The sequence below is a fragment of the Pollicipes pollicipes genome, unplaced genomic scaffold, assembly GCF_011947565.3.
Source record: "Pollicipes pollicipes isolate AB1234 unplaced genomic scaffold, Ppol_2.1 Scaffold_7261;HRSCAF=8764_pilon_pilon_pilon, whole genome shotgun sequence".
In the NCBI taxonomy this organism is placed as follows: Eukaryota; Metazoa; Arthropoda; class Thecostraca; order Pollicipedomorpha; family Pollicipedidae; genus Pollicipes; species Pollicipes pollicipes.
In genome coordinates, this window is record NW_023597054.1 from 34,601,638 (window position 1) to 34,615,144 (window position 13,507).

General features: G+C 62.6%; 1 protein-coding gene across 1 annotated transcript; it reads right to left on the reverse strand.

The window, feature by feature from the left end:
* Positions 1 to 80: 80 nt before the first annotated feature.
* On the reverse strand, positions 81 to 12,547 carry LOC119111338 (uncharacterized; the record flags this gene model as incomplete). Its single annotated transcript, XM_037235154.1, has 10 exons — positions 12,542 to 12,547; positions 12,055 to 12,255; positions 9,575 to 9,688; positions 4,360 to 4,521; positions 3,483 to 3,655; positions 2,843 to 2,846; positions 2,472 to 2,686; positions 1,947 to 2,124; positions 564 to 1,784; positions 81 to 431 (listed from the first exon to the last, which is right to left on the reverse strand). Coding segments are annotated over exons 1-10 (2,625 nt in total), but the record flags the coding sequence as incomplete, so codon positions are not given.
* Between the last annotated feature and the right edge of the window lie 960 nt (positions 12,548 to 13,507).

The window sequence follows — 13,507 nt, forward strand, 5'->3', positions numbered from 1 at the left end:
GGGAGTGCCTGCGTCCCACTCACCCGCTTGAGCTTGGGCGCGGCCGGCTCGGCGGGCGGCGCCACGCGAGCGGCCGTCTCCTCGGGCGCGGCCGCGGCTGTCTCCTCGGCCTCGGCCGCCAGCTTCTGCACCGACTCGGCGCGCAGCTCCTCGATCTTGTCCAGCTGGTTCAGGTGACGCGTCGACTCAGTCTTGGAGACGTCCGACGCGTGCGAGGGCGGCGACAGCGCCGACTCAGTCTTGCTGGCCTCGCTGGGCGCCGGGCTGTGGCGGCCTGCGGCGCCTCCCTCGGGAGGCGGCAGCAGCTCAGACGCCAGCGCGCCGGCCCCTGCCAGTGCGAAGCCCTTGTACGGTGGGAAGGTGGAGGCGGACGAGTCGGGTCGGCTGGCGGACGAGGCCGGCCGCGGCACCTCGTCCGCTGGCGGCTCGGCCGGTGTGGGCGCGGCCGCCGACGGCAGCCGGCGCGGCAGCGTGCGCGGCTTGGCACCCAGCCTCGGCTTGGCGGGCGGCGCCGGTTTGGAGTCGGCCAGGCGGTCGGCGGCGGCGGCGGCCAGGCCGGGCGGCGGTGATCGTGGGTCGCTGCCGGCTGCCGCCGCCGCCGCCGCTTCCTTGTGCGGCGACTCGGGCGGTTCGTTGGAGTCGCTCTCTCGCTTGGACGCCACGGAAGCGCGCTTGGACCGGTGCTCGGCGTCGGAGGCCTCCGACAGCGAGGCGCCTTCGCCGTGCGACACCAGCGAGAGCCGCTTCTTCTCCTCCAGCGAGGAGGCCTCCGAGGCGCTGAGGTCCTGCGACGAGACGGACACGTCGCGCCCTTCCTGCTGGTACATCTCGCGAAACTCCTCGACACTGATCTCCTGGCCGGCTCGCCACGGCCGCTCCTTCTTGCGGCTGTTCCAGCGCGTGCGCATGGCGAACTTTTGCAGGAAGCCGCGCCGTTTGCCGCCTGACGCGGCGGCGTCGGGCGCCGGGGCGCGTCCGCCCTCGAGCTCGAACAGCACGCGGTCCGGCTCCTCAGCGGCTGTCTCTTCCTGTCCGGGAACCGCCACGGGCTCGGCCGGCTCGGGACGGGCCGTCGGAGACGCCTCCTCCGCTCTGTCCAACGTGTGCCGTGTGCCCTGCAGGATGTCTGGCTCCGAGAGCACTAGGCTAGCCAGACTAGCACCACCGTCCGACCGTCGGCCGTCGGCCGTCGCGTGCGCTCGCCTCACTCCGTCACCGTACGCGCTACACTTGGCCGCCTCACTCGCCACTCTCGACCGGTGCGGTTTGCCAGTCCGAAGTCCTAAAAAATCACTGTCGTCCTCATTAGGGGTGCTCCTGCGCGCGCGCACCTGGTCGAGCTGCTTAGCCGTGTCACCAGCCGCCGGCTCCTGGCGTCGCTCACGCGAGCGCGACGAGTCCCGGGAGCGCGCCTGCCGCGCGCGCCGCTGCGCCTCGATCTCGCGCTGCACCAGGTCCACCGTGCTGCCGGCCTCGCTGCCGGTCGGCTCAATCACCTCGAGCACCGATGCCGAGCCTGAGTCGGACACGAGTGCCAGACCGCGCAGCTGTCGCCGAAGCTCGTCCTGCGCGCCGTCCGGCGCGCCGCCGCCGCGCGGCCGCGCTGCGAACGTCGAGTTGTGCACCTCGTCACCGCCGCCATCGAGCGCGCCGTCGCTGAAGTCCAGACTCTTGCTAAGGTCTAGGTTGCGCGAGAGGCCGCCGGCGGAGGAGGCGGCTGGCGCGCCACCGCCCGTCACGCTCACACTCAGTCGCTCCATCTTGTCGACGCTCTGGCCGCGCCGCTCCCGCACCGGCCGGGCGGCGCGCGCCGGCCGCCGCCGCGGGCCCGACGCCTGCCGGCCGTAGAGGTCCGTTGTCTCGTGCTCGCTGAGGAAGCCGGCGTCGAGCGGTTGGCCGCGCGCGGCGCGCCGCCGCCCGTTGAGGCGCGCGCCCGCGCCACACGCGTCACTGCCCTCCAGCGACTTGGCGCCGTAGATCTCGCTGGCCGCCGGCTCCTGCCGCTGCGGCGAGATCTGCTGGTACAACTCCGAGTCGACCAGGGAGTTCTCGGACGACGACAGCGCCCGCGAGTCCAGGTAGCGCGTCTGCGCCGACTGCGCGCGCAGGTCCCCGATCTTGTTCCTGTGGGCATTTTGAAGGGGTCAAGACTTTGGCTACCATACTGAAGGCGGGAGCGAACGTGGGAAAGTGCACTGTTTACTTCTTAAGTAGACCATTGTTATATTATTATTATTATTGTAGACCATCTTAAGTTATGACATTCAGACGTCGCCAATATATTAAACCGTCTGCTCTGTTCAGAGCTTATCGGATGTCATTCGGCGAAAGGCAGTCGATAGCACCACATGGGGAATAGACATCAGGTAGCTGGGGTCTGACACCACAGCAACATGCCAGACCTGCCTTCACCGCTGTCTGAGCTAACAACCCGCCTTCCGGGTCTGAGAGAGGCAGGCAGGCGGACCCACCTGACGATCTCCTGCGCGCTCGTCATGCTGCTGACGTTGTCCTTGCGCGAGGCGCGCAGTCGCTTCCAGGCCTGCTCGGCCACCAGCAGCCGGTGCTGGGTGTCGGCCAACGGTGCGGAGAACCAGGCGCGCTGGCAGTGTTGCCATCGCACGTGCAGCGTGTTGGCCAGTTCAGACGCCTCGTCCAGCTGCTCGGGCGGCTCGTCGGCCGGCTCCTGCAGCCGCCGGCGCAGCTGCCGGTTCTCGGCCGACAGCTGCTGCAGCTGGCCCAGCAGCCGGTCGTGCAGCTCCAGCGTGCTCTCGTGCAGTCGGCTCAGGTCTTTGCACATGTCCTCGCGCTCGCGCAGCAGCTTGCGAGAGACGGAGAGCACCTCCCTGTACGGAGAGACGCCGGGCTCAGACGGGTGGTGCTCCACGGGGGCGAGAGCACAGGGTCCGCTGGCCAGGACGGACTGTAGTGTGCCGCTTGTCGAAGCTGTTTTGGAATAGCAGGCGACAAAAGACGGCGCGAATGACAGAGGCAGCGCTCGACGCTATTTGAAATACTGTAGGAGTATTTGAGGCAACAGCCGAAGCTAGTGGAACAGGCTTTGATGCGGCGATGGACATTACGAAATAATAGCGCGGCCCTAATTCGAACCCACAGTAAAACGGTGAACCACATCACATAGAAAGTACCGATCTACCTCCACCCGCACCAGCAGCGCGTGTAAATCGAAGGTTGTTGGTGAGTGATGAGTGAGAGCTCGGAACGAGTGTCCCTGGTGATAGTGATGGGAAGTTTGCTCTTCATCGTGACGAAGCTGACCTGGGCTGCCTGGTGAGGCTGGTGGGATGCCGAGGCTACCTGGTGTTGATCATCAAAAGCTCAGGGTGTATGGTTATGCTAAAGGCAACACAAGTTGTTCCGATCACCCGGGTGGAGATGGCAGTGAAAACATGACCGCGCGGGTTGCGACGCCGCCGTCTCGACGCGCCGCCCGTCACCGAAGGGCAGCCAACGCATCTCACCGGAAGTTGTTCTTGTAGTCGCCGTTCTCGTGCTGCAGCCGACCGGCCTCGGCCTCCAAGCTGGTGAAGTCGACGGCCAGGTCGCCGAGCGCCTCGTGCGTCAGCAGGTACTCGGCGCAGGCGGCGTGACCGTGGTGCACCGCCAGCTCATACGGCTTCAGGCTCATGTCGTTCTGTCGGCGCGTCGGCGGGGTCAGGCTCGGCTCGGCCAACGCGTCGGCGGGGTCAGACTCGGCACGGCCAACGCGTCGGCGGGGTCAGGCTCGGCTCGGCCAACGCGTCGGCAGGGTCAGACTCGGCACGGCCAACGCGTCGGCGGTGTCAGGCTCGGCTCGGCCAACGCGATGCCAGCGGGCTGGCTCGTCACGTGCGTCGACCCAAGGGCACAGCGTGTGGAACGGAGCATGAACCTGACGGCTGGTGACCCAGGCACGTATCTAAAGAGGCGTTGGGAGAGTGGTGTTTGGTGGTGGGTCAGACGCGCAGAGAAGTAATGAAACCGCTGCAGTTGTTTTTTTAAACCGGTGAGATCCTGGTGGTGATTTGGGTTTTAAGGGCGCGTCGGCATCAGGGCCATTTTGCGCCCACCGGTGAGATCCTGGAAAAAGGTTGTTTTTACATCTTTTTCACCGAAGTTATACGATTCGGTCGTCTTTTGAGCTTACTTAGAAGTTGCAGTGTTCAGGTAATTCTTAAAGCAAAAATTTCGTTGCAAACATGTCATTGGTTTAAAATGAGAACTTCGATGTGTCCCTACTCGCAAGCAACGACAGCAAACCTGTGCTTTCTATGTGACAACGACATTGGACACAACGCGATAGTAACCACGTGTCGTTTGGCGCACAGTCGGCCGCGTCCCCCCGCGCCACCCTCTCACCCTGGCAGTGACGCTGGCGTTCCTCTCCAGCAGCCGCTGCGCCACGGCCGTGTTGCCCGTCTTGGCCGCCAGGTGGAGCGGCGTGTCGCCGTGGTGGTCGGCCAGGTCCACGCCCTGGCCCTCGCGCTGCAGCTGGTCGGCGCACCAGGAGGTGATCTCCACCTGCGGCAGGGCGAGGACGCGCGTCAGACGCCGGCGTCGACCGCACCGCCGTCGCGCGGCGCGTCGAGCTGCAGACCCCCGTGCGGTCGGCGGGCGACGCCACAACCGCGCGCGCCGATCTGCTGCCGCTGGGACGGCGAAGTGGGCAGAGTTTGAGAATGAAGTGTGGAAGCCTTCGTTGAGCGGCGGACGACGCTTCGGTCAACTCGTCACTTCCGGCCCTTCGTCCCATACGGTGGCAAGCAACAGTCAACGGTCAGATTCTCTCCCCCCCCCCCCCCTCCCTCGAGTCGTGTTTCCGGTTAGCACAGCTGCTATCGCCTGAAGTCTCACAGTCGATGCGGTGACGCCTCACGGGCGAGGTCACCTGGCTTATCAGCTCCCAGTGACGCGCGATGCCACTGTACGCGGGTGACACCGCTGCCATGACCGGCGCCAGCGCCACAATAAAGCCGGGCAGAAGAGCAGGTGGCCAGCACGGAGCCGTTTCGTGCACGCAGCTGTGAAGCTGTGTCGGGTGTTCGTCTCGGGAGATCTCCGACGTGCAACCCGCGGATGGCCGGGGAAGCGGCGTCCTCATTTCGGGAGCCATCTGATAGTATCCAGGCGCTGGATTGGAGCGTAATTGATGCACCACTTACGCCTTCATCCCTTCAAAACGTTGCAACACCCCCCGCGGTGTGCCTTTTGGCGAGTGCAATTCATGCTACATATACTTAATCAGGTTCTGTTACTGCAAGGTGTAATACAAATCCATGATGATCCGTATTCAAGTGCGTCCAGCCTTGCTAGCATTGCATCGTTCGTCCATAAAACATGAGCGGCCGTGGTTGATGCCTTGCCAGAATAAAACTGCCACATTCGCTGCCCAAACCATGTGGCGTACCGTACGCCTGACTCGACGAGTGAAGTTTCCGTATAAAGGACCGCAGTGCTGGCAACGTGTGCAGCGACCAGTCATGCGTAAAGCATTCTGCAGCGCTCTAAATATACACCCGACCGCGCGTTCCCAGGGATCGGGCCGCTGGCCACCACGGCAGAGCGGCCGCTCGACCCGACCGCTCCCTGCGCGAGGGCCGTGGTGGGGGCGGGGGCCACCCGCGGCCGCGCGGCGGCACCGACCCTGTGAGTGCGCGCGCCGCGTGCTCGTCGGCCGGCGGGCCCGCCTGCGTGGGTCGGACCGGTCCCCGCCAGACGGCGGGCCTCGGTCGCTGGAGCTGCGACTGGGCGCGGCGCGCGGCTGCCGCCCCCGGCGCCGCCTGTCCCGCCAGCAAGGTCGGACAGCAGCACCAGCCGAAATACGAGCACGGTGTCATGCCTCACGGCAGGGATGAATGATCTCTTAACATCAAGGGCGTAGCTCACATTTTAAAGTTATTGTGTATCGCGACGCATCTGCCGTGAAAGAGCTTTTGCCATTCCCTGTCTTATGATAACTGATAGCATAATATGACAACGCTTTCGTTCCCAGGTATAGAGAGATATGAAGGTGCTCTCTCGGGCAGAGACAGTTGGTAGTTATCTACTGAGCCTTCCTTTACCAAGGTCGGGAATTCATCCGAAGCAGCTCACGATGTTTCCATCGCCCGCTCCGACATGAAAACAGAAGCCGCGATGTGCATGCGCAGCTTCCTCCGCAGCCACATGTGATCCGTGTGGACCTCGCAGTCTGAGCTTCACGGGCGGAGGCTGGCGGTTGGCCTGGCGCACTCTACGCGCTGAGTCCGGAACTGCGGACGCCGTCCGGCCGGCCCGCGTCGCTCCGCCGCCGCGCCCGGACGAAGGTCGGCTGTGGAGAGCTCTGGCCGGCGCGCCCGCCAGTCTGCTCTGTTCGGCGGCCGGCGGCGGCGGCGGCGCCTCGCTCCAGCCGGCTGCCCGGCGGCGGCGGGCCTCCCTCCCGTGCAGCGAGCGCTGTGCGTGGGCCCGGCGCGGGACGTGTCGTCGATGCCCCGCGCCGACCCGGCTCACGTACACCCAGCTACCTCTGATTGAACAACAGTGACGACGCGGAATGTTCTCATTTGATATACAAAATCTTTAATAGAACGTGCAATAAGGGCGAATTTGCCGGGATGAATCGCGCCCGACCGACCTTACCGCCGGCCCCGCTAAATGAGGGTCGCACACCGTACATGCAAGATAAAAGGCCTGCATTATGACTCGTCAGAAGAGGGCCCGGAGGCACGCGCTCCGCCGTGTCACCCGCCTGCGGCCCAATCTTTGAGCGTGACTTGCCCGGCCGTCGGTCGGAGAGAGAGGGGGGGGGGGGGGGGGAGACGGTGGTGCAGCTCCGAGCCGGCCCATACAGCCAGCTGAAGGCTGCTTAGAACAGGCGCCGGTGCGACCGCCACGCGACGGCCGCCAACTGGGGTCCTTAACAGACTGGCGGTGGTGAACCGAGGTCCTGGACAAACTGATGTCAATGGACTGGAGGCCTGTACTGACTGATGTCAATGGACTGGAGGCCTGGACTGACTGACGGCTGTGGACTCGGGTCATGCATAGATTAGGACGTATTATTGCTTGGATGGATACCATGTTAAAAAACTAAAACTGTGCAGTACGATAGGCAAAGTAGGCGGCAAGGGTGGGGGTCGGAAGAATCCTGCGTCAGCTCGGAACTTGATCCGACGATTTTTCGTTACTTGGCCACCTCTTTCCGAAGCTTAGAAGTGTAAATGCTGCTTTGAAAACCCGACTAGAGAGCAGATATGATGATGGGGATAACGACGGAAATTATCACTTTTCAAAGCGCACACCAGTTTTTCAGCGTTTCATTTTAATTTATCCGCCTTATTTGGACTATTTCATATGTTATACAAAGGCCGAATCGAAAAGTGCATTCGAGCTGCACACCATTGTAAAAACAGCTGTCTGAAGTCCTATCAGTTACACCTTTCACTCAACAATGATGAATATGTCCGATGTCGTTCAAAAAGAGTAGCATCGGGCACTTGGGCTCTGTAACGCATTTCGTGCGAATTCTGAGGAAATTGTGCGCGGATTTCGCCGATCAAAGAGGAGATATTGCAACTTTGCAATCTCGCCACGTGAAAAAGCAGCTTTTCAGGTCGGAAAAAGGCAACATTCCACTGTCGAAAAGGCATATCAGCACCATGCGGTCGGCATTCTCATTGGCGGACCCAAACTGCGGTCAGATCATGTCTCAGCGCCGTCTGAGCCGTCACGCGCCCCTCGTCTGTGCAGACGAGCAGCATCCCCAATTACGGTTTAGTGGCATCTGCCATCGGAGCCAAGCCGAGCCGATCCAGCCGCCTTGACGGCGACGCTCGTGCGCGCGCCGTTACTGGCCGCTGCCAGCGCCACATCCCGCCGCTGCCAGCGCCGCATTCCGGAGTTACACGGCTCGGCAGTAAGGCCCGGCCGTGCGTCGCCCGCCAGCGGCAGCCCGACGGCGGACGGCGAGCGAGTTCGCCGGCGCGTCTGCGCGTTCGCCCTCAGGCGCATCTCCTGAGGAGGTGGAGCGACACCCGCCGGTCGGAGCTAGGAGACGGCAGCCGGCCGCGTCCGCGTCCCATTCGGGCCCTGACCGCATACATAATGCGACGCCATTTATAACGGGTATGCAAACGGGCCGGCGCACCGTCAGCCGCGCCGGGCTCTCCCTATGTAAAACCGATCGGCGCCGCCGTTTGGAGGCAGGTCGCACGCGGCGGACGCACGCGCACTCGGGCGGAGGCGCGCTCTCGGCCGACCCCGGCCGACCTCGCGCGCGCAGAGAAAGGCGGCCGGCCGGCGACAGGCCGGGTCGGCTCCCTGACGGGCGCAGCGGAGGCTGGGTCTGGCGGCAGCACGGGCGGCGAGAGGCGACGTCACGCATCTGGCCCGGCCCCGTCCAGCTCAGGCATGGAGCAGTGGGTCGCCCGCGCGCATCTGTTGCGGGCCCAACGCTGACGCGCGTGTCAAGGGTCAGCTCGCCCGACCGACAACGCTGCGTTGCGGTTAGCGAAATGAGTCCAGTCGCTGAACTGCTGGCTTTACTAAATTGATCGCGTCAACGCATGCGTGCGCTGACTTCCCTTCGCTCGTCAAACAGCCAGCGGACCCTCACGCCAATGCTGGAATCGAGAATGGACCTCTGGCCCGTCCTTGACGGCTCAGCTGCGAGCACGGACCTCAAAACCCCTTTGCACGCATGCCCACGTCCTTGGTAGGGGGGGGGGGGGAGATCCCGGAGCACAACATAGGTACCAGCTGATCAAAATTGGGGCACGAGACTGCGACAGGAGGTCCAGTAGTCGCCGGAAAAAGAGCCGTTCCTACTCCTAATTGCCACAAGTAATCGATCAATGAGAGTTCATTCACCTCTCGAAACCTCAAACGATCCCGTCTACGATCACCAAAGACCAGGTTACCGAAACGCATCCATTAGGATATAATGTCTCCGGAACTGGTCGGCAGCCGAACAGCAATCAAACTGTTTAGCCAGAAAAGGCTAGAGCTTTAATAGTTTGCAGCAACTACGGTCGGTTGACTTCATAGCTGTCACTCGCCTGGCTGGGCAGAAAAGGGATTTAGGAACCGCAGAGACTGTAGCCGCAGCCACATGGCGTGGTCGGAGTGATGAAGCGAGGCAGCGGCGGCGGCAGCACCGCCGGTTTCAGTTCGGGGCCCAGTCAGCGGCAGCGGCGGACGCGAGACGGACCCAGAGGCGGCACGGGAGCGCCAGCAGCTGGCCGGCCGCCAAACCGCCTCGGCGATCGAGCAGCGTGCAGAAGCTGCGGGGCGCCGCGTTCTCACCGAACGCGCCACCTGTGTGTAGCGCGCGCGGGACCGGACGGCAGCCTGGGCCAGACAGCGGCCTGGACCGGCTGACGAGCCGGACAAATGGGAGCGCAAGCTCCCCGGCGCCGGGTCAGGTTCAGCTCCGCGCTGAGACGCGTCGGTTAGACTCGGATCAGAACTCGCCGACGGACCACGCTCGGCTTGCGGGAGCATGAACCGGGCCGCGCCCTGGCGCGCTGGCCGCAGCTGACCGCCCAGCGGCCGCCGGTCGAGGCGGATCTGACCGGCGCCAGCGGCCGGTACTCACCTGGCCGTACTTGGCGGCGGCGTGGAGCAACGATCGCTCCCCCTCACGCGTCAGCAACCGGTCTCGGATGATGGTGTTCTCCACCATCCACTGGACCACGTCCAGCTTGCCGCACTGCGAAAGAGACGGGAGGCGTTGGGCGAGACTGGGTGCACATCTGCGGCGCGTCACACACACCAGAATAGCCGCCGATAACAGGGAGGTAGCTAGTGAGATCGTTTGGCTCGTCAACCAACGGTTCTGGCGGGTGCTTGAAAAATGGTTAGGGCGCTGCCTAATCGCATGGCGAATGAAACGTATCTCATTGCTAACATTATAGTATCACACATTCAGTGAGCTGTGATCTGCCCACCGCACAGAAAACGTACTCGTCTCACGGGGCCTGGAGCCCGACAGAAGTATCTGATGGACAACTCGCTCGGCATCTGAAGTCACCGAATGCGGCGGAAAGCGAAGAGCGTTCTGCCCATGCTCAGTTGAGAGTGCGGCGGTGGCGGCCCGAGCACGATGGAGCGCGCGGCACGGGTGGCCGGGGGCCTGCCCGCTGATCCGGTGGCCCGGCCGCCACACGGCTGGGCGGGGAGCGGCCGGCGCCCGGCCCGGCTCGGCACCGGTCGCCGGCGACCCACGAGCTTAGCATATTTCCATCATTACCGGAGATCCTCGGATAAAACATGCTCTGAATTCCTGGCGGGAGGCCGGGCGGCCGAGCGAGACGGGCGCACGCGGCGTCTACCCATGCCGGAGAAACCGACAGGCGCTGCACGCCGCGTCTACCCACACCGGAGGGACAAACAGACGCTTCACCCCGCGTCTACCCATACCGGAGGGACAAGCAGACGATTCACCCCGCGTCTACCCATACCGGAGGAACAAACAGGCGCTGCACGCCGCGTCTACCCATACCGGAGGGACAAACAGACGCTTCATCCCGCGTCCATCCATGCCGGAGGGACAGACAGGCACTGCACACCGTCGTACTTCGATTCAAGACTCTGTCACCAGGGTGGACAGCAGGCTCGAGGTAACGCTGGCTCGTCCCGCGGATAATTTTTCCAAACTCATGTCTCACTTTCGCCAAAACGTTGGAGCGCTGACTGAACTTTTCAGAAAATGACCCCAGCAACGACATGCATCTTAGTTCATGTTCCGCAAGTACATTGTTCGGATTCGCATGCAAGTTGATTGCACATTTCTGTCATTGACACACTGATACAGTGCATGGATGTTTAGCCCGCCGAATCTGTGTTCTCAAACACCTTGATATTGTTCTAGAATAACTTTTAAGGCAATAAACGTAGAATGGTGACATTTGCATGGCCAGATTTCTCTATATTCTCACAGCTAGGCCAGTTCGTCTAAGTTCAGGCCAGCGATGCATGCACGACAAGAACACCTCTACAGTGATGATTCTTCAACCTTTCTTAACCTGATCTGACACGTCCTAGGCCACATGAGACGAAATCTGATGCCTTTTGACTAGCGCGATCACTCGTTGATTTCTTGTTTCTCTGTCGTACTATGTACAGTTCTCAAGATAACGGGTTTGGCGAGCCCCATATCCACGGAGTTGGTCGATGCGCATGACCTGATTTGACATGTCACATGTCACAAGCCATCAACGGTCAGGGATATACAACACTGCTTTCCCCGCTGCCGTGGCGCGCAGTTCTGAATATCGAGGAGACCTTAATGTATCACCGTGCGGGTAAATACCAATGTACGTAAAGTATCGCCGCAGGCGCAATGCTCTGCTTCAACCCATCAAAGGTCATGTGCACTGGTGACACTAACTGGACATTGATTTATGCGGGCTGTACAGAGCTGCCTTCCACTAGGCTTTAGCATGTCCTGCATTTGAGTGAAGGGCCTGCCGGGCCTTTCTAGCCCGGCGAAGATGGGAAAAACACCTGTCAGACCAGGCCTGAGCCGGACTAAGGGCTTTTCATATGCGTAATAAAACAAGATAGGAGTACATTCCTGCGGTAGATTGTAATGCTTAAGTGCTTTCTTCGGTGAGGCGACAATGCCACCCATGGGTTGGTTTATCGGCTCACATGTCACGCTATGCAGGGTTTCATGTTATCTCCATTAACATGGCTAAACTAACTGATTAGGTCGGGAACAGACGACAGACGACGGACGTACAACATAACTGCCATTGCATGACTATTTTTTGCTGCACATTTTGGGAGCGTTGCAAGTACCGTACTGTCAAGCGTCACAAATCGCATTTGCGGCCTTTCCTGTTAGTCGCCGTTTACCATAATCCACACACCACAATCTCCATAGGTGTAGCTTACGGTGCAACATTACAGCACTTACCGCATACTTTCCTGTAAGCAACCACATACAGTGAAAACACATTTGAGCTATTGCTGCCAGAGACACGCGACACGAAGCGAACAGCACCAAACAATGTCAAGGAGCACAGCTGCACCAGCGGCAGGCCCGATCTCAGACCCAGAGCGGTCACTTACTCGGACGGCGGCCACGCTGGGCGTCATGCCGTGCTTGTTCTCGTCGGCCAGCGCCTCGCTCAGCACGTGGCCGCACGTGCCCACCAGCCAGGCCAGCGCCTCCACGTGGCCGCAGGCGGCCAGCACGTGCGCCAGGTTGTTGCCGTGGTGGTCGGACAGGTTACGGATCAGCGTGGGCTCCATGTCGGCCAGAGAGGAGCGCTGTTGGGAGCGACAGGGCGGCGTCAGCACGTGGCTCGCGCCCTTCCAGCCACGCGCTGAATGCTGATCGCTGTCAGATAGCTGGTGAGCCCTGTCTGCACCTGGCGCAGAGCCCCGAACAGGATACGACGCCGGATTCATCAACACTGTTACTGGAACCTGACCTACACGCCAAAAGAGGATTACTTTCGATAATCCCGCGATGTTGTAGTGCAGGTGCGTGGCTGACCACACCTGCGTCGCCTCTCTCATCTCCCCTCGCCGGCGTGGAACGTGGTGGTGTTACCCCCATCCGTTACTCACCAGCTCGGCGGTGTTGCCCCGCCGCGCCACGTCGAAAATGGTGCGGATCCAGTCGGGCGTGCGACGCACCTCGTGCGGCCGCCGGCCCTTGATGCGGCCGTACAGGTCGTCCAGCAGGTCGTCCCTTCGGCTGGTGGCGTCGGCGGCCGGCGGCGGCTCGTCGCGTCGCTCCCGGCCGCCGCCGCCCGTCGCCGGCGGCGTCGGCAGCTTACCGCGCACTGCCGCGTTGTTGGCCACCTCGGCGCGGATGTTGAGCACGGAGAGGTCGGGCCGGCGGCTGGGGATGGGCGGCGGCGGGCTGCGCGCCGCCTCGGCCAGCAGGCGCGCGATGATCGCCTCCCGGTCGAGCGTCTGGGTCGGCGCCGGCCCGTCCGTCTCCGATCGGGCTCCGGGCGGCGGCGCGCGCTTGGTCGGCTGCTTGGGCGCGGGCCGCTGCGGCGCCTGCGCCAGCCGGCGCGCCTCCGGTGTGCGCGCCATCTGGCTGAGCGTGTCGATGATGCTGACGGCGCGCACCTGCGATGACGCCATGCTGGAACGGGCCGGGAAGTCGTACAGCTTCTCCAGCGCGGCCAGCTCCTTGTCGTCCAGCTTGTACTCCTCCATCACGTAGTCACCCTGCACGGAAGCCGCCGGCTGCGGGCCGGGGACGGGGTCATTGAGGCGGGCGGGGCTCGGCGTCTGCCCTACAGACAAACCCGGTACAGACGAGCGAGCGGGCCGACCAGCACTACACAGAACAGCGCTGCCCCAACACCGCCGGACACGGGACCGAGACGGGGCAGCTGTCGCGAGACAAATGCCTCGGCGCGCGACGGCGTGCGAAAAATTCCTCCGAGAGTAATGGTTTCGCCCGCTGGGCGTTTCGAGAAATCGCAGATCCCGTGATGGATGCGCCGACGCGGGAAAACAATGGAAATGTGCTGGACGCGGCGGCGCCCAGCCCAGGAGA